This window comes from Aplidium turbinatum, chromosome 9 (genome assembly GCF_918807975.1).
Source record: "Aplidium turbinatum chromosome 9, kaAplTurb1.1, whole genome shotgun sequence".
Lineage (NCBI taxonomy): Eukaryota > Metazoa > Chordata > Ascidiacea > Aplousobranchia > Polyclinidae > Aplidium > Aplidium turbinatum.
Window position 1 is genome coordinate 18,341,740 of NC_137480.1, and position 20,735 is coordinate 18,362,474.

A 20,735-nucleotide genomic window follows, 5' to 3' on the forward strand; every position below is an offset into this window, starting at 1 on the left:
TGACAAAGCGCGTTTAAAATAAGGTTGTGACAGGAAAAATAAGAAAAGGAAGACCAAAGAAAACGTGGGATGACATGACAAAATCACGTGATGAAGAATGACATGACAAAAAGAAACCTGAAAATTGAAGATCCCAACGATAAAGGAGGAGTCGCTGCAACTGGTCGAACCTGTTGCTTCGGATGAAGACCAGGCTTCTTCGAAGCACAATTGATGATTTTGAATTCCTGCTTTTCAAGATCACAATATGGACACTCCCGGTATTGTTGATTCATAACATTTTATGAACTAATTAGCAAAACTTGACATAACTATGTAAACAGAAATTTTTACTACAATATTTTGTTCATGGACATCCGTGATTGGTTAGTTTTTAGTGCAATGCGTCAACACACGTCATGACCGACTACAGAGCTTTAATTCCAAGTTACAACATGATAGTTTTGTGCTTCACGGAAACGAAAGTTCATTCGAGTGCACAAACAATGTGAATAGTGTGCATTTGCACTGCCAGGCAAGACTTTTGGGGTTTACAGATTTAGAGGTGCTGATTCCACATTTGCATCAAATGTTTGCCAACTATGTTCAGGATCAAGCTCTAGCCTACATACCTCAGCACATTGCACGTTTTTTAAGTTGGCAAAAAGAAAATTTTCAAAATCAACCTCATCTTTTAACTTCAAAGCACAATTATTGATTTCTTGCAAACGCTGAACTGCCGTATCAACTAACTTTAGTCTTAAAAAGCAAGACTACACGATCAAATCCGTGTATGATTGCAAGTTCGACATACAAAGTTTTCCGACCTTTTATTACACAACGTAACAAGTGCAAAAGCAAGAAATTTCACAGTGCTCGCAAAACCGCAAGCATTACTTGAAGCAGAAGCCTGCACAAGGCATAAAAATACGGTAGGCTAAATGATTCAAAAACGTTGCTAGGCCACGAAAGATTAACAATCAATGCTGACTTGTTAAACATGACCTTGTGTATCAATGACACCTTACAAGGCTGCTTGCAAGAACAAACATATTATCGACGTAAAATTCTTCATCTTGTTTATGTGATTCTAGACTAGAGAGTAACCGAGATTGATGACCTCTGGTCCAGCGTGCAAATCAAACCACAAAGTGTTTTACAGCCCAGTTGCATAGTACTGTACCTTCAAATGCCATAATGTAGAACCGAAGGTCTTTGCACCACTTTAAAATTGCAACTTTAACAGAACTTGAAGCTATGGCTATCATCGTTTGCATTTTATCAATCGCAACGCTGTTGCTTTTGTAGTTTTTCACAAAATTGAACCTTCTAAATTAAATTGGTGTAAATGCGAATTGGCCTACCCTTTACCTACAAAGTTTGCTGAAAATAAAATTGGAAAATGCACGAGAACAAGTATAATTTAACTAGCGTAAATACTGTGTAAAATAAGCGCTTCAGCTGGTTTAGATGTTTTTTTTCTGTAAGAATTCAATTGGCCGGCAAAAGTATCGATCGGAAGTTCTGCGGCATGCATTGGCGGTGCGATACTGATGAGCTTAGCTTCATGGGCGAGTCACATGTCTATCGCTGTCAATTCTTGTTGCAATCGGCTCCGGAGAAATATCAGCGTACATGCAATATCCACATAATATTCAACTTAATTTTCACCATTATCCAATGAAAGCCTTTTGCGAAACGATTCCTGTACCAGACAACTTTAGGCTACATCCCACAAAATTTCAAAATACTGATTTTTTGACGTGGTGCTGTTAATTCGTTTGTGCTTGCTCATAAATAATCTCAAACTTCAAGTAGCTTCTGAAAAAACTGCGGTAATCTTTGGAAGCGTTTGATTTGCACACATAAACAAATACAGTACGGTATGCAACGACAATACAAAAAATAAAATTTTGTCTAAAGTGGTTAGGCTTCAGCTGATGATAACTTGCAACTTTGCTCAAAAAACAATAACGATGAAGACATTGAATGCAAACCATAATCAGTGTGATTTAGTAGCAAAAAAGCGTCTCGACAGTCAATATCTAGTTTCTAGGACTGCTGGTAAACTACGTAGCAAATGCAATAAGGGGCATAAATAGAAAAAGAAGTCTTGTGCCATTGAAACTTTTAACGTTCCGATCTACAAAACTTCATAGCAATAGAAGCTGTATGCTACCTACAATATATTGAAAACTTTTACATGTGGAAGCAAACTGTTACGATAGAAAAACTTTAAAAAATTGCGCTATTTAAAAAAGGTTTGATAGCCTTCAATAGCTTAGGGAACGTTCAAATATTACGTAACGCCTTCGAAGGGGAGGGGGGGGGGGGGTTATGCAAAGCGTTACGTTAGCGTCACATCGGGGGGGGAGGGGGTTCAAGCAAAACGTTACGTAACGCTTTCGAGTACGGAATGGTAGTTTTTTGTGCTGAATTTGTAGTGAAAAAGCGTTACATGGGGGAGGGGGGATTGAAAAAAGCGTTACGTTAGCGTTACATGGGGGAGGGGGGGTCAAAAATTCGGAAAAAAAGCGTTACGTAATATTTGAACGTTCCCTTACTCCTTACAACAAAAACGATCGGATTTCTCAAAGAAATAGATAGGCTACAACAAGCAACAACTGTTCATCTCAGGATAAGAAATGTGTGATGTTATTAATAACGCCCACAAAAAACGTGCTTTTCTTGAGTGGTTAATCAGTGGATGGGCAAGTTTATTACACATTACTTGACCATTGAATTGCTTGATTACTTGGGTGAGTTAGATTCTTCTGCAAGTAGGCCTACTTATTTAAAACTGCTAATTGCCTAATAAGCTTCAAAAGAGGCTTTCTAATCCCAAGAACCTCAGTCACATAAAATTTCCAACTCGAAACTAAAGAATAATGAGCCATGATCCTTGGGTCTGGTACAAAGAACATCATATAAGTTTTGTTACAAACCAAAGTTCTTACAAACCGCCATCCAGCTGAAAATGGGTTTTTGCCATTGGATACCAAGCGTGTGTTTTTACATCACCCAGGTTGTTAATGTTTGCTCAGACTACACCAACAAGTTGCTGAAGAGCAGCCAATTTTCGGTGTCAATATCCAAGACAAGCAGATCTTCTTATTCTTAATATTAGCTATCATGTAGCTATTAATCATTAATTTCACTTGATACAATGAGATAAAGCGATTTGAATGAAAAAATGTTAATTAACTGGTAACAAGATATGTAAATTCATGCGTTGTTGACCCGTTTCGTCCACTTACGCAGCACGAAAGTTTAATCGGATTCATTTTCAAAATGTTTGGTTATCATGGCCGGGATTATTCAAGGCCCCAAAAAAAAATTAAAAAGTGCGGAAAAATGTCTCCATTGATTGAATCTTTATCCTCGGACTGGGAAAGCTTCTTGCAGAGCTTAATCCTGGAAGTTTCGTGTAGACGTAGAGGCTTAGAATCACTAACGCAGGCCCAGTCACGTGGGCTATCGACTGGGTTACCGCAAAAAATATAATGCACCTAGAACGATTCATAAATATTCCATACAAAAATATAAAAATGCAATATTAACACATTTATAAAGAAAAAAAATATACAGCAAAAAATAATTTTTTATATTTTACTGATAAAAACTACGTTTTTTTCTTTACTTTCCAAATAGTAGCCACTGAATTAATCGCAACACCGTTTCTTTTAGCTAATGGTATGCCCACATCTAATCTATTTTTTTGATGCACTTCGGTTGAACTGCTTCTTTCCATTTCTTTTTGTAGTCCAGTCTGGTAAGTTTTCACTTTTAGCCGTGTATGAGTCTTATACTGGATATTGTCCACCAGTAAGGTATCTAAACTATTGACTCCATCAAACCTCTGACGGTCTCTGGTCATTTTCAACCGCTCGTAACGATGCCTATTTATCTCATTGCCCTGGTCCGACCCGTGTTTGATCATTCGAAACCTAAGGAATATAAAATTACATTGAGACTTCACGTTGAAAGTATAAAGTAAGATTTATAGCTTATGCGAAAATAAAAACCTAACAAACGGTATTTTTTACTGTTTACTTATCATAAACAGTTCAAATACCAATAGGCTACATTATCACGCGCAGACAATGACGCTACGCCAGGCAGGTAACAAATATTGGCGGATCTAGAGGGGCACCAACTTAGAGGGCGCCAACGTTTCGAGAATCAACATTTTCTGTAAGTAAATGAAAATGAACAATGCAAAAATTGTCATGGCGCTGTCTTCAGACACTTTTAACAAATGTTGTCTCACTTTGGTCTTCTTGGAAAACACCACAATTTGAAAACCACTGGTTTATAATGTAGGCCTACTGTACGGCATACTTTGCACTATATTGTTGTTGACAGTGGTGCCGAAGTAAGTTGAGGATTGGGGGGGATAAATCAACATTTTATCAAACTTTAGACGATTTTGAACATTGGGGGGATGCATATTTTTATAACTTACACAACTTTAGTGGTAGGCCTACCTGTATTAAGTTTAGTAAACAATCACCGGACCTTGGTAAATTAGCTGCTAACAGCATAATATACAAATAAGAAATTATAGAGATAAAAGTGATGCCATTTCTCTTGTGAATGACTGCTGCAAGATTAAGAAACAAACAAAGAAAAATTGGTACCTCCAGCGGAATTCGAACCTATGACTTTACAATGAATGCTTAGTTTTTTAAGAAAAAATAGAAGATATACTTTTCTTCTTGTCCTCTCCTTCACTAGAATCACTACACTTAGTGCACTTTAGGACAAAGTCACTAGTCGGGAAACTGAAAACAATCGAAGCTACAGAAGAACATCTACAAATTTATGATAAAAGTAATAACTTTCAAACACATCACAAGAACTTGTTACAACCGAACATATTGCGTCTTACGGTAGAGAGCAGTGAAAACTCATTAGCAATGTCATTTATGCTGATGTCATTAAGAATATTTTGGTGAATGTTGCAAACAACGCTAGCATTCAACCTTTTCTGTCCCAAAGTATTTATCAGCTAGGTTTTCAATCTACGAAGATTGGTAAACGACCTCTCACAAGCAGCAGAGCTTACCGGGAAAACTAAGAAGATCTTAATCAGCTGGAGTATTTGAGAATAGAGAGGTTTTTCCAACTCGGACAATGCCTGGTAAGCTCTTTTAGCATCGTACAGAGATTTTGCTCCTGTTGCCTTTCTGAATGAATCAATTTGATAACTCATCGATTGTTTATTCAGCTCTGGATAATTTTTGACCATTTCAGGAACTAAGCCGGTCTTGAAAATTCATGCAATTTCTTTATACTTTGCCGAATCGGAATTCAGGCTACTTTCAAACCGTTCAGTCAGTTCAGAGACTCTGTCCATAAACTGATTGTAAAGTATTTTATAATGCAGTTGAGTGTCTGCAGTAGCTGCCATCGAGCCTCCACCCAATCGAGTCTCGAGCCTCCAACTCGTCCTTAATACCTTCAATGAAGGTCCTTCATTGTCCAGCGTCAAATCCAAGATACTTTAGAACTGTGATCACTGATCAATACAAGAAAAACAACAGCAATTCGAGATGCTTGCAAACAGCTCAATCGTAGTAAAATTTCATAACTATTTTTTTCTAAATTATTGCGGGGAATGCTGTCAAAACTCAAAATATTGGGGGATATATCCCTCATCCCCCCTACTTCGACACCACTGGTTGTTGACACTCGAATAGACTAACTTAAGGCAATATACAGTACTGTAGGTCAATGAGCAAGTTTTTGAAAGACACATGATTAAATTCTTCTGCGCAATGTGCTATTCATTAAATGCTTCTGCACCGGTTAGGTAAAAGATTAAGCGAAAAGAAACCAGCTCAGTGGCGAGTGGTTTCGGCTCTGACGCTGGTAGATTTGAGATCAATTCCGGGTCGGCTCAAGCCGAAGAATTTGAATTTGAAAACGGTACCAACTACCAATCGTGTTCTTTTTTGCTTACGCAAAGGGAATCAGTCGGGTAATAATGTGACGACATCGTAAACCTGATATAAAATTAAATATGAACTCTGTCGCTAAAAGACTTCAGCTGTTGTAGAGCGTCAAAAATAAAACCATAACACTTTTTAGCTAGGAGAACGACAGAAACAAAACTAGAAAATTCAAGATAATTTACACGTTTTTCTCGTGGATCCGCTACTGGTACCAAACTACTATGGCGAAAGCAACTATACTCACTTTGTGTAATTTGCCTTTGATCTCCAAACTGGAATTTTTTTCATAGTTATTCGGGCAGCCATGTCATCATCCTCTCCACCCCACCCCTATCAACCATGGGAAATGGAAAAAAGCATTAACGGATGTTTAAAGATGCAAGCAGTTCAACTTTACAGAGGATTGTTTTTGTAGCATAAAAATGAACACAGGCTTTGTCAACGTGCCATGTATCATAATGACTAGAGGTTGATGTGATTTGGTTTTTATTAATTTGTAATTGCCGTTTGATTATGTACTTGTAAATTAATTAGTAATTTGTTGATCCAGATTTTCGATCTCCCACAAAGATCTTCATCTTTTTAAGGGGTGATAATTGGCTTATTTTGGTTGAAAATGCTTGCATCAATAAAAAAAATCTTATGCGGGAGTGTAGCCGTATGACCAGTTCAGAGTCAGGCAGCCTGCCTAGAAAGTTCTAGAAATCTGTGAGGGAATCTGCCCTTGGCCGACATCAAGTAGGCTACCTGGCAATTGCTACAAACATGCGTTGTAGCAAAAGAATTGCGCAGTTGGTCTGTTCGAGACGAGAAAAAGATCGCTTGGATTTCTATGATAATATCTTTTCTAGACTCTAGGCTAGAGTATTATTTCAACATACAGAAATGTGTCGATTAAGAAGCTTTACAAAAGTTGGTAACGGATTTATTTGACAACTGCCCTCTACGAACTTTGAATTAATGTAAAAACGACGCATTTGAATCAGTCTACTTTACAGCAACAAGGTTTGCTTACCGCGTACTCGTTCGAGTATCCGTTGACTGCGAGAAATTGCTCTTCTGTGAAACCGACAGCAGCACCAACTGTAAGGCCATTTACGAACTTGTAGTCGTACTTGTCAATGTACGGAGCGTAGTGCATGATTTTGTCTTCTATAAATTTATCATAGACAGACATTATTAAAAAAAGCAAAGCGATACTAACAATGACTTATTAAATTCAAACTTGTTCGGCAAAACTCTCTGCCCTCATCAGGAAATAACCTAAAAACAGCTGTGAATAATAATAATAAACGACTGAGATAATTAAAATTTGTATCGAGCTGAATAGAGTCTGTGTTCATAGAATTCATATGATAAACTAATGTGGTCAAATGCAGTGTTCATTTAGCAAAACCAGTCATTTTTACATTGATCTAAAGTCTGCAGATGTTATATTAAGGTAAGAAAGAACAGGATTTGTTACCATAGTGATGACTGGATATGATTAACCAGTTGGCGCACTTTCACTTATTAAAAACTACGGAAGTTATCACGGATTTCTAGCTCACAAGATTATGCTATTGTTGCTGGGCAGCAGTGAACAACGCAGATCAAAGTAAAAGATTCAGCATATCCGGTCAATGCTCCAGACAGCAAATCAGTCGTTTTTTTTACATTGTTTGAACGTCTACAGACATTGAATGCTTTGATACGTAGCAAATTTGCAAGGGGAAGAGGTATCTGTGTGCACAATTGCTCTGTATGTTGGTGGTTTATTAACCGGTTTGAATGGCTTTCATTACTCAGTGTTGTTAATTTCATTGTACTAATTTTTTGTGATCGATAAAGCTGGTTTCCTTCAACCTCAACGTTTCAAGTGAATATACCTCAATTAATGCAACAAGCAACTTTTCTGACTTTACTGAATCATTTAATTTTGCAACAAAACATAAAAATGTCATTGTTGCTTTTTCATTTAAATTGAATTTGTCATGGCGACACAGAGTATAGCGAGGGACAAGTTTAAATCTGTGAGTGAACAAGGGATAAAACAAGTTGCGATTGCATCCAGGTTTTAAAATCACGTGGTAGCCACGTGGGCGCAAAGTTTCTGTACATACATGGCAACCAAGTTATTTCCGCGAGCATGCGTTACTCCAAAAAACGTTGTACGTAAGTTATTTACAAAACCATTCTTCTACCATGTTGAAGCACAAGCTTACGTAAAATCAACGTTACAGCTAAGTTAATAACCTAATTTTCCTACACAATTCCACTCATGAGTCATGAGCCCAAAGCTGTTTCCAAACAAAGGTGATGGCCTTTTGACTATTTGCAGATGGCATCAGTCTCACCCCAGACAGCAATCAATCATTTTTTACATTGATTCAACGTCTGCAGACGATTGATTTCCTTAAATTTACAAATTGTTTTTACATTGTGTAAACAGCAACTGGAATGTTGGTAGCTCAGTGGCAACACCCAGGCGACTATAAATAATCAACGTTGCCAAGTCACCACCATGCCGCCTAGCCACATTGTACAACCGTGCTGTGTGTGCTAGATTCCCAGTCTCAGCCAATGTGCTATGCACAAGGCCGTGTTAACCGCCCCCCGTACTTGAATTTTTTTCCCACGAACTTTCTGTCTCATTTGCATATTTCTGTAATTGTAGCCATTACTGGTTACCTCGCGCGGTAACTGTTTTTACCGATTCATTTTTTCGCGCGGTTTTCAAAGTCAGCAGCCAATTTTCGCCCTCCAGGTCCAAATCTAAAGATTAAACTTGAAAAAAAGAAAGCCTGGAGACACACCCAGTTTAAAAAAGTTGAGAAAAGAAATTGATTCTGGTCACTCTAAAAGTAAGATTTTCCGAAAGTGTTTTGAGAGATTGGTTGATTCAGATTCAGAAAAAACTATTTGCCAATGAAATTCTGCAATCATAATAAAAAATAAGCTTAACCCTAACCCAGCGTTTCTTAACTTTTTCTGACTCTAACACCCCTGTAAACAGGCTTGAACAGTCTAGCACCCCCTAACCATCGTTAACATACAAGTACTACAGTGCCGGCCAAAAGTTTAGTAGAGGCCGAAATTTTGACATGCCTTCAGATCGCTGGCTATATACTTTGTAATGAAGTCTCTTGTTGTCTATCAAACTGTGCTGCTGTTTTGGTTCAAGATTTGGTAATCGACTCTGTTAAAACGACAGCACAGTTTGTTAGACGACAAGAAACTTCACTACAAAATATAGCCTACCGCTAGCGAGCAAAAAGAATGTCAAAATTTCGTCGCCGCCATTAAACTTTGGCCTGCATTATTGAAAGGAAAGCAATGTAAAAAGGGTCTCGAGAGTCCGTTCACGTTCTGCAGTTGGATGCTTCAACTGGTGTTGCCGAAGTCTAGCAGACTTCGAATTTGAGTTGCAAGAGACGAAATGGCAGGTCATACACTGTGCCCGATCTGGTCCTCCAGGATTGGAATAAAGTGAAGCCATACTTGACATACCGTATTTACTTGATTGTAAGCCGCGGCTTATAAAGTTTTTTTTTCCATCATGTTTGCGGCTTAAATTCAAGGGCGGCTTACGTTTTTTCTTTTTTGCCTTTTTCCTTGTCGACTTGGCCATAGATGTTTTGCCGTACTGCGTTGTCTGATGCCGACAATTGTGAAGTTGTGACGTGCAGTTTAAATTGTCACATGCATTTATGACGTGCATTCGAAAGAAAAAAAGGAGTTGTCAGTTTTATTTATGGTACTTAACAGTAAACAGTTTCAGCTTTGCGTGTAAACAGTATTTGCGGCTTACATTCAAGGGCGGCTTACATTAAATTTTTAACACTATCACATGCGGCTTACAATCAAGGGCAGCTTACAATCAAGCGCGGCTTACAATCAAGTAAATATGGTATTCGTCACTCCGTTTGCGCATCTGCTGATACTGGCAGAAAGACGAAAAAATGCAGAAAAGTAAAATGGCATTTTGGATATTATACTGTATGCATTTGGAACAGTCTATTCCAGCACCCCCGGTTAAGAAACGCTGCCCTAACCCTACTTTTTTTAAAAGCTCTTTTGCACCGCAAAAATTAATTTAAAGAAAAAAAAAAGACTTTTATGGGCGTCGAATCGTTGTTCCACGAACAGCCATCTTGCTTATGATGAAAGTGATTACTGAGTAAAAAAGGTTTTTGGCCATCAGAAAAAAAGAATTTTTCATTGTGTATTTTTAAGCAGCAACACCAAATTCATAAATAATCCAGGTAAGAAATCTTTCCCTTTACGCTACAAATATGAGCTAATAGACGGAACTATGCCAATATATTTCAGAAGAAAGATCTGCAAATGATAATAATCGTGTTCTCGTAACTTGTCTTTCCCGATCAGTTGCCAGCCAAAAAAACGAAGCAGTACCGCCGCCCAGTAAGCAACTGCCAAGCAAGTATCAACATGGTTATTTTTTTCCATTCTTGCATTCCAATCGTGCAATTATGGTTCGACTCTCGGCTTCAGCTGGTTGTTGATAAACACCGCTTACCTCTACCCAGGGTGTATTAAATTGGGTGGGCATAGTTGCTGCAGGAAGGACGGCCGAGAGAAAGGAACTGGCCACCCTACTCTCGTTAGTGCCGAAGGCTTAATATAATGAGAACATTATGTTCTCATCCCCCGATGATGGATCAAGTATGGAACTCACCTTTACTTTACCATCGCACAGCTTGAAAAAATTAGCGACCATAATAGTTTTGCACGCAGCAAGTTGGCTATGCTCTTGGACAATGCATTGTTGCACAATGGACGACGAAATTCACTCATTTACCGTATGATATAATGGCACCAGCTAAGTTATTCCCACCTCCACTTCCTCTCCACACACTTCCTGTCCGCTCTGATAGCTCATTGTTTGACCGCCTAACTTTATGAACGAAGAAACTTCATGATTAAGCGGCGCTGGTTCGACTCTCGGGGTGTGCGCTTGAGCAACGCATCTCAAAAACAGCTTTCCATTCAGCTGCGCCTAATGGATGGAATGATTCACAGGCCACAACACTTCGACAAGAGACTTCACTCGGTCAATCTCGGTGACCGGGCAATGGTGGAGTGGGGCTACAACGCGGGCCCAGTTGCATGCATCTGTGGCACCGAGCTCCAAACAGCGGACCACCTTCTTGTTTGCCCTCGGCTTACCACCCGGTGCAGTAGGTGGGACCTGTCAGTGTATAACTCCGTTGCGGAAGAATGTGTCAATCTGTGGTGTATCAACGAACTTTAGAAGACTCGAAAGAAGAAGAAGGTGACCGGGCTTGCGTACACAGCTAAAAGCCTTTCCAAGTATACGAAATCGTCAGGATCAAGAGGAATAAATATTTTTATAATCAACCATGTATTAAAAAACGCTGTTCCAATAAGTTCCCAACGATCAAATTACTGCTACAAACATTCCCGTCTTCGCAGCAATCGAAAAAAATCTTTTCTAAGTAAAATGCCGTGCCGTAGGTAGAAAGTTATCAAGAAAATACACAATGGGTACAACTAGGTACAACAATAGATACAACAATACACAATGGGTACAACTAGGTACAACTGTTGCGCGAAAAAAAAACAAAAAAACTAGGTATAATTAAAAAATGCAAATAAAGTAGCTAAAGACTGAGCTACAAATATCACTTCTAAAATCTCCTACTACCGCGTGCTACTTAAGCATTCCTGCCAAGTTAAACATGTCTTTTTTCAAGTGATTTATTGAAGGTATTTGCCTGTTGTACTTTTATCACTCCCAGGTGATAAGTGACAACTTTGCAGCCAGCCATGACACTGTACTACCGCATGAGCCCAAATGTGAGTCTGCGTAAGTTTGGTGGTAAGATGTAGCATATCGTTGTTATGTTGTGAAGGTTTTTGAGACCGGAATGGCACACTTTATATACCTGAGTCTGATGTTAGAAAGGTATTACAAATGAAACTGCTGCAGTTAACATTAACCTATGGTTGAAATCTTGCAGCTTACCTCTACACGTGTACAGTATCCGGTCATCTTCTGCTATGACGTCAACATCGTGAAAAATATAGCAATCAAAAGACATCAGCTCCCGCGCATACTCAAACGCAGTGTTCATCAGTTGACCTGAGTGTGAAATAACTTTACGTTATCTACACTTATATTTTAAACCTAACTTTTGGGAACTTGTATGTAAAATGTAGGTAGGACGGAGACTGCCAATATTAATACCGATATTACCTTGTTAGGCAAATACTGGTACTTTGCCGATTCTTTGTGCTAGCACAGGGGTCACCAAACTTTTTCTCTGAGGGCCGGATTGCTGCGAGATTAACAGCTGCAGGCCGGATGCAAATTGCGAAAAGATATACAATTCAATTTATTTTTCTTTGTCAGAATGCAAAAGAAATGATATTGTGAAAAAGAAATACAGTAACAAAACCATCAAAAGGAAAAGGTGGCAAAACCATAATGGTTTAAGACGTGCATGAAAGGATTTAATATTGCGGTATATGCATCGATAAATATAGTTGGCCACCAAACCTGATACTTTAAAAGAAGTTGATGAATTAGTTTAAAAGAATCAGTCGCCTCCTCGTTCCTGGAACAACTGGAGCGCCAATTCTTAAAGCAATGAGAACACGACTGAACCTAACAACATCACAAAAACAAACTAATACACACATATTGTAATTAGGTAACGGATTATCAAAACAAGGACTATTTACAGATTTTTTACAGAAATAAAGTGTTTGCAGCAACGATATTAAGTAGCCTATAGATTGCAGAACAAATACACAACTATTTAGAATCTCCATTGACTTGAATTGAGCACAATAAATAACAAAGTCAGCGGTGAAATAGCAAAGTTGTGATGAAAATCGAAGGGTTGCTGGAAAAGTTATCCCCTGCTGTGATATACTACAGGGCATCATGCTCTTGAAAAAACATTACATCTTTCCAAATTTGGTCTAAGCTGTCCCCATTTGTGGTGGCCTAATAATAAACAGCAACGTCAGTCCTTTACAAGAAGTTTGTTAACTTTTTTCCCTAACAGCAACAGTGCAGCTGTTATTTCCGCAGCACGTGGCGGGCCGGATGAAATCAGTTTGCGGGCCGATTCCGGCTTGGTGACCCCGATTCGTAGTTGGGTGACCCCTGTGCTAGAAGAACATGCACCAGGCTCCTAATGATGTAATAAATCACACAACAAGAATTTGCGTTGAGCGATGAATAAATTTCGATTGCACAAAACTGTTCAATCAGGCTTCGTACCAGCACCATTAGATTGCCACGTTAATTTGTTAATTAACAAAGGGTTTGCACAAACCGTGTAAACATTATCACAGAGAATAATAAAATTGACTTGAAGTGTCTGTTGTCCTATCACCAAGCCCAGAGCCGGATTTAGCTGATGGGGGGCCCCCATGCAAAAAAATTTTTTGCGCCTACGGCGCGAAAAACGGTCTCTACGTCTACAGTACAGTAGCATCAGTCCAGTAGGCCTAGTGCACAGCATTTTGCAGAAACTTTAAAGGCCAAAAATAAAAAAAATAACACAAAATCACATTTTAACCACATAGGGGGGCCCTTGAAAAGTCGGGGGACCCGGGGCAACTGCCCCCTCTGCCCCCCTAAATCCGGGCCTGACCAAGCCCATTGGTGTCTGTCACAGAGAAGGGCATGGGTTGCCTATCCAAGTTTGTTTTAGATTAGTTAAATAGAATCAAAGTAATCTAATCCTACTCGTATTATTTTAGTTGAACAAAATGAAGTAAAGAAATAGCAAAGTAAGGACGCGTTATCAACGGACATCGCAGTTAATACACGAGTGCACTGCAGCGCAGCGTGTAGTCTATCAAGGCGTTTCAAATCTTCACCCATAAATTATCATCGCAATTTGTTGCATTGGAGTATAAACAATTGTTTACTGACTTAATACAACAGGCTGCATCATTCTAAGTTGTGGATTAAAAAAAATGTTCATTAAACCTACAAGACATAGCAGAAGTTATAACGTTTTGAGAAATAAAAGTACTTCTTTCATTTGAAACTTTTCAGCGTTATTCAAAACAAAATATTTTTGATAAAAGTTTTGCAGTGGCGCATAGTTCCGTTGTTGTTTCAAAACCCAAGCAATTTCTTCACGTTGAGTCAGCCAATTTACAAATCATGATGCCGCAACATTCAACGCAGGTCGTACCGTGCGATGTTCTAAGGAGGCTTTTCGGAGCAAGAAAGTAGTAGGGGGTGCAGTTTGCGTTGTGATGCGGTGCGATACTATGCGATAGGATGCGATACAGCTAAAGTAAAAAGAATTCTTTGATTGGTTTTCTCTCGAATACGTTTGGCGGTGTACAATTTTACTTTAAAGCAATCAATAATAATAATGCCAATTTATCTCCATTTGAAAGAAACTGTATGTCCCGTACGTTTTTGACCATAAATCAGAAAATTGTTTTAATAAATATACTATAATCAATCTCCGTCTCCGCTTGAAGCAGATTGCGCATCATCATGGGTTATCTGTTTCCATGAATGACGGTTTTTTAGCTAACTCGCCCAGCATCGCCATTCGCCAAATTGAATTCGGTTCATGCCTGGAAGTTATCATGCCGTGGCCTTGGTGGTCTGCCTCTTTTTCTCTTTCTCTTAACTTTATCTTTCATGCAGATTTTGATCTTTTAGTATTTTTGTATTATAAGAAATACTGACTTCTATTTGTTGCGCAATGCATTAGCAGTTTAAGTCACCTACTTGAGCATGAGGTCTGCATGAAAGACCGAACCGAAACTTATTCTTCGTTTGATGGATTCGAAGAGTTTAAAACTTTAACAGTCAAAATTATTCACATCAGTATTTCATATCACCAGTCCCCAAACCACAAGACAACATTGTTTGACTGCTTACTAGCATACAACGACTGTGGTGGGAGTTTATTGCAAACTTGCTTTCCAATGTCATTGTTAGTTAACAGTTACAGTTTGAGCAAAAGCTTTAGCGTTAACAAGTGCACAACAAATTACTCAACAAATGTATATTTTTAGATACAGTTTGTTGTGCTTGGCATGGCTTGGTAAACGACTTTGGTCAAGCATTTATTCAACGCAGCAAAAAGCGTGGGCCAAGAACAAAACAACGGCATTCAATGAGTACGCCTATATATAAACATAGGCACTTTGGGGCTTAATGACATTCTTCGGTCTAACCAGGCGCCATAGATCGAAGGTGTTACTCAACTGAATATATATTTCATAAATAGCAGACAATTTCCTACGCCTTCAACAAGCTCGATTTAATTGTTCCAATTATACAACAAACTGTAGTTACCTTGAATAGTAAAAAGCATCGGCTCAGCGACAAACAATTACCTTAATTTGACTAATTTTTAAAAAGCCTATCCCTATTCATTGAGGTATAGGAGCATTTCTCCAGTAATTCAAACAAACTCAATCAGCTACGCTTCAGTGCAATTGTTTGTAACTGCAAATATGACAGCGGAAGAAACGTATAAATAGAAGTTGCGCATTTGGTGAATGTGGGCTTGGTGCCCATTATTCAATAAGTGTTAAAAAAATGATAAATTGTGTTGGACCTCTTGTGCCCCGACCTTCAATGTTGTAATAACCAGTATCTTGCCAGTGAAAGAAACATGATTTTTGGATAAAGATAAGAAATATACTGCCTGTCGGAGAGCTTAGCGTATATCTGCGTTTTAAGCTGGCGTTTTGCTCCTTCAATGCGCTTTTGAATAGGGTTACCGTTAGAAACGAAACTGTGGTGCTCCAAATTGCGTTCAGGTCCACTACAGACTTTCCTCACTGGAATCCATTTCCACAAGAAATTCTATGCATTGCCAAGCTACTTTATGCTTGCATGAGATACAGTAAAATCACTTCGTGAAATACAACGAAAAAGCACAATTTGGAAAAATGTACTTCAGTCTGTTCGTCTATATTAAATCGTTTCTCCTAGTCCATGCAAAAAATGTATTAGCTTGGTCAAAATACAACTTTTAACGAGTTGATGTGGGCACCATGTCATGTGATTAATTGACGTTTCACTTTTATGTGTGCCAAACTAGTCATAGGCTAAGCTACACAATACAGTTGCAACTGTGCTGTTATTGTGCAAAATAAATGGAAGAAAATTCTATTTAAGGTTCAGCAGCTACAAAACCATGACACCGGTCATTGTTTCAAGTCTTGCCTTCTCGCGCTAAAGTGATAAATTCCTATCACCACAAATACGCCAAAGAACAATGTACAAGTGAAGTGATCTTTGTACTCGCTTCATGCTGATTTCAGCGTGTAGCCTACATCTAAGTTTGCCAATTCGGCAAATTCTGTCTCAAAATTTTTTTTATTGCTGTTGAAAGGCATGACAACAGGGTGTGGCCATAAATTTATCATGCAATATACAATACACTGTGATTAATTGCTACTGCTCATCGGGACAATATAAACAGTAACGAGTGCAATGTAATTCAACTGTTACATCAACTGCTCTTGTGCAGCCCTTCATACAAAACGTACAATGGCAGCAGTGTAGCTTCCCAGCTGCGGCTGCTAGCTGCTGAAATTGTTTGCCTGATCACATTAAGAAAGCAGAAACTTTGAAAGAATTTAAAATTTTGTTACTGTCGTGTGTAGGCTAGTAGTTTCCTCGAACTAGGTGAATGGTATGCGCAATGGATGTGAGTGTGACTTATATCCTGCAAATGTTATTATTATCATCACTGATAGTATCAGTGCGTTTGCAATTAATTATAATCGTTCCCATGAATGACGCTCTATTAACACTCTTTTAACACAGCATTACATAAGCAGGATTTCAATACTTTGCCACAGCTCAATTAACAAGTTTACACGAAAGTTAAACAACCAACAAATGCTATGAAGATTACATTGAACATCTCGATGAGCAAACAGAAGCATTAGCTTTTGGTGCATGTTGTATTGATTTTTTTTTTGTAATTTAAAGCGTTGTTTCCCATACTTCAGGCTAACAAACTTAAATTTAATCTGGCATTTGATTTTATACAATTCTTGTTTCTGGACGAAGGTTCGAAAAAGTCAGCTTTGTGTTTCACAAAAAATGTACAGTGTTCGAAGTATGCGTCCTGCCTTGCACACAATTTCTTCTTAAATTCACTCCCAGGCAGTAACTGTACTAATGCCTGCTTGTACGCGGACCGTTACTTTTAAAATAATGCAACGTAATCAAACCGCAAACAAACGCCAAAACTTTTTCCAAGAACAAGCATTTCTAGATTTGCGCGACCGATTGAGGCTACTTTTTAACACGTTTTGTCTTCAGAAACACATTTAACTAAACTAGACATACCATAAGCATGAAAGGATTAAGGAAATATGGAAATCATACTGTTAAAAATAAATGGCAAACCAGACAGCGAAATCCGTTATTCACTGATTCAACGTCTGCAGACGGTGAATTAATGTGAAATGACAGATTTCGCTGTCTGGTGAAAGGTCAAACAAACCTATTTTCACGACTTTTCCAAGCACCTCACAAGATTTCAAAAAAAAAAGGTTTGGCACGAGTTGGACCTCTTTTTTATCAGAATTTTATCGCATTCATTTGGTTGTTAATTAAGCTCAGAAACATGTGATCGTTTTTAACTCGTGGTTAACACATAATTTTTTTCCTTTCTTGACATGACAGAAAAACCCACAAAAAGGCAATCCTCGTTAGGCATTTTGTATTTGCATAATTTAAATCTCGAAGCATTACAAAATGCCTAACGAAGATTGGCTTTCTTGCCTTCCCGTCCACTTAATCTAAATCTTCAATCACCCGGCGTAAGCCTGGATACGACAAACAAAAACAAACAGAAAAACCCACAGAAAGGCAATTCTCGTTAGGGATTTTGTATTTGCACAATTGAAATCTCTGTAGCGTTTTGTAAAATCTTACCTTTGTTGAACACGTGGTCATCATCTTGCTCAGACACAATTACAATGTAGCAGAGCTGTTGACGGTGCAGCAGTTGGTGAATGTAATAAAGAAAATACCTAAAAACCAAACACAATCTCATTCTAAGACAGTAATTATTAGGGCCATTTTTATATGACCTTAAAAAATCAATAATATGACTTTATTTTTTGGAAAATATGACTTTATATGACTTTATGTGAAAATCGTTTATTTTTACATACGAACAACGTCACTCACGGAACTAAAGAGTAAAACATACGCAACATAACAGTAATACACATCCATTTTTATTTTAAACCACTGTTGTAGTACAGTTTCATGTAGTGTGGAATGTTAAGAGTCTTTGAAGTTACGATTTGGATGTAAAAATGACTTTAGTAAGGAAAATGAGCGCTCCACAGACGCTGACGTGGGTTGACACTTCTGCAGTTTTGCATAAAGCGCTGGTGAAATGTCTTGTCTTTGTAGCTCCATAATTTGTTTCACATCGTTTTTGTCTAATCGCTTCTTAATGTAATTTTTGAGCTCAAGCGGATCTTTTCCGAAATCAAGGGCATTTAGATCAGCATGGGCCTCTTTGATGGTGTACGTACAACTTTCCATTTTGAGTATTAAGTTGACCTCAATGTGTGACCTCATAAAATATAGGTCTGTGACTGTAAGTGTTATGTAGGCTAATCCTACAGTTTGCCTTCGTTCAATCAGAAATTGCCTTACTTTTTAGTGCTTAATTGCTTCACCGCTTAAATTGGTATTTTTAATTTAAAGTATACAACGGTATGACTTTATAACTCAAAAATATGACTATATAACTTAAAAAGCTGATATATGACCTAACCAGGAAAATATGACTTTATATGACTTCATAACTTTTTTAATATACCTCATAGGGATGCGGTTTTTGCGTTAAATTTGATTTCACGACTTACTGATGCATAGAAAAAAATATGACTTTAATGACTTTAAATGGCCCTAGTAATTATATTATAAGTAACCATGTTTTTATTTTACAATAATAATTAAATAAAGTTGCTACAACAAATTTACAAGCCAACTGCGGTCAGCACTGCGCAAATACGACTGATTGACAGCAAATCAGATCTTTTTCAGAATTGATCCTAACATAATTATACTGTTTAATGAAAAAAATGTGAGATAAAATTTATACAGTAGCTCTATTCAAAAGCCGTAAAAATATGATAACACGGTGAGAAGGAGCGATCTTCCTGGCGTCAGCACTACCTGACTACTCACTATAGAACATCGAAGGTAAAAATTCAATTGACTGACAAAAGCAGCGGTTGAAAACTATGTGGCAAGAACTAGTGGTGCGGAACTAGTGGTGCGGTACTGATGAGCCCAGCCTCATGGGCAAAGCAAGTGTCTATCGCTGAGTTCTTGCTACACTCGACTGCCGAGAAACACAATATTATAACACATTGATTTTCTGATGTTTACAAGGAAAGTCGTATGGTGCACAATAAATTATTCACAGTAATGATAATGCGCAATGCGCAGTAATGCGCAAATCGCAGTATTGATAATAAGCAAAAGTCTTAAACGTTCTTACCTTAAATGTTCTTCTCTGTCTCGGAAAGGAACAATGATCGCGTTGAACCCTCTGCATCTGCATCCACTGGGTCCGGGATAAAATCCCCCTAATTGAAGACTTTGATACGAAACTGCCAGTTCTTCTAATGTCATTGGCCAGTTCAAGTATTTTCCGTTGACACGTCGCAGTTCAGATATTTCTAAATTAAAAAACACCTTAAATTGCAGACATTCGAAGAAAACTATTTAAATTTATCGGAAGTGTATTTGGATTGATGCGTGCATTCTATGGGTGGACGAGAGAAAGGAACAGACTACCCCACTCGCGTTAACATGTCAAATGTAAAATGGTAGCTTAGCTAGAAAATCAGTATTTTTTGGATATTTTTTAATTCTAAGTAAAATAAAACAGTTTGCTGGTTTGCTGACTCTAAGCAGCCGAGTGCGAGACATTGAGAAAACCACTGGTGTTACTGAAATAAATGTTCCTCCTTCCCCAATTCTGGTTTCAGCAAAGGTATCTGTCATTCTTTACGTTGATTTCATGAAAATAAATCAAACTGCAATGCATGATTGTCCGATCTATTTTTAGTTCACTCACCTGGTGTATCAACCTGAATATGGCCTTTAAGCAGTGGAGACTGGCGTGGACAAAGGTGCCTTAGCGTTGAATTTGTGTACCATCCATCATCCTCCATAGTTAAATTAGTGGTGCTGTTTTCTTGTCCTATAGTGGGTGTTACAGATACTCGAGGTTCGATAAATCCAAATCCGTAAGAATTGTAATCAGTCTCTTTAAGTTGACACATGGGAAGGTGCTTTCGCATGATACTCATGAACACGTCTGGATCCCCTAAGACTAATGCTCTGGAAAGTCTCTTTCGCAATTTTGGACTTCGAAATCTCACCAAGCACTCCTGATCGACTACCATGAGATTATCGGTGCTTTTCGTGGGTTTAATTTCGACGTTTTCTATTCTTCTTGGTTTGATGCGAAACATCTTAAGTACGAAAGTAGGAAAAATCAAAATTGTGCACAAAACCACCAGCTTTTTAACAGGAAGTCTCATCTTACTATATTTAAGTTTTGCTGTAAACTAGAAAAAACATCAGGTGAAATTGCAAGTTTGCATAGATCTCTACAGTATACATTAGTTTCTGCTACTTCAATGTACAAGGAAATACACACTGATACAAATTTTATTGTAGACTATTCACCAAAAATAAACTGCAACTTTATTCTTGTTTCATCTTTGCATATTAAAACTTACTTCAAGTCTATGTTTGCTGATTACTTCAACGTTAACTGT

At 38.1% G+C, this 20,735-nt stretch overlaps 1 protein-coding gene across 1 annotated transcript; it reads right to left on the minus strand.

The window, feature by feature from the left end:
* Window positions 1-798: 798 nt before the first annotated feature.
* On the minus strand, window positions 799-20,392 carry LOC145777240 (beta-1,4-N-acetylgalactosaminyltransferase bre-4-like). The gene is made up of 7 exons (XM_082588569.1): window positions 20,027-20,392; window positions 19,445-19,625; window positions 17,854-17,951; window positions 11,926-12,042; window positions 6,952-7,088; window positions 6,181-6,266; window positions 799-3,926 (listed from the first exon to the last, which is right to left on the minus strand). Exons 1-7 carry the CDS (start codon window positions 20,355-20,357, stop codon window positions 3,602-3,604), a joined length of 1,275 nt encoding a protein of 424 aa, XP_082444695.1. The 5' UTR covers window positions 20,358-20,392; the 3' UTR covers window positions 799-3,601.
* Between the last annotated feature and the right edge of the window lie 343 nt (window positions 20,393-20,735).

Coding starts and splice junctions, on each gene's coding strand:
- LOC145777240 (XM_082588569.1), bottom strand. CDS start 20,357: ATGGTAGTCGATCAGGAGTGCTTGGTGAGATTTCGAAGTCCAAAATTG. Junction 12,043..17,853: donor TGACCACGTGTTCAACAAAG/GTAAGATTTTAC, acceptor TTTCACACTCAG/GTCAACTGATGAACACTGCG. Junction 6,267..6,951: donor GATACTCGAACGAGTACGCG/GTAAGCAAACCT, acceptor CATGGTTGATAG/GGGTGGGGTGGAGAGGATGA.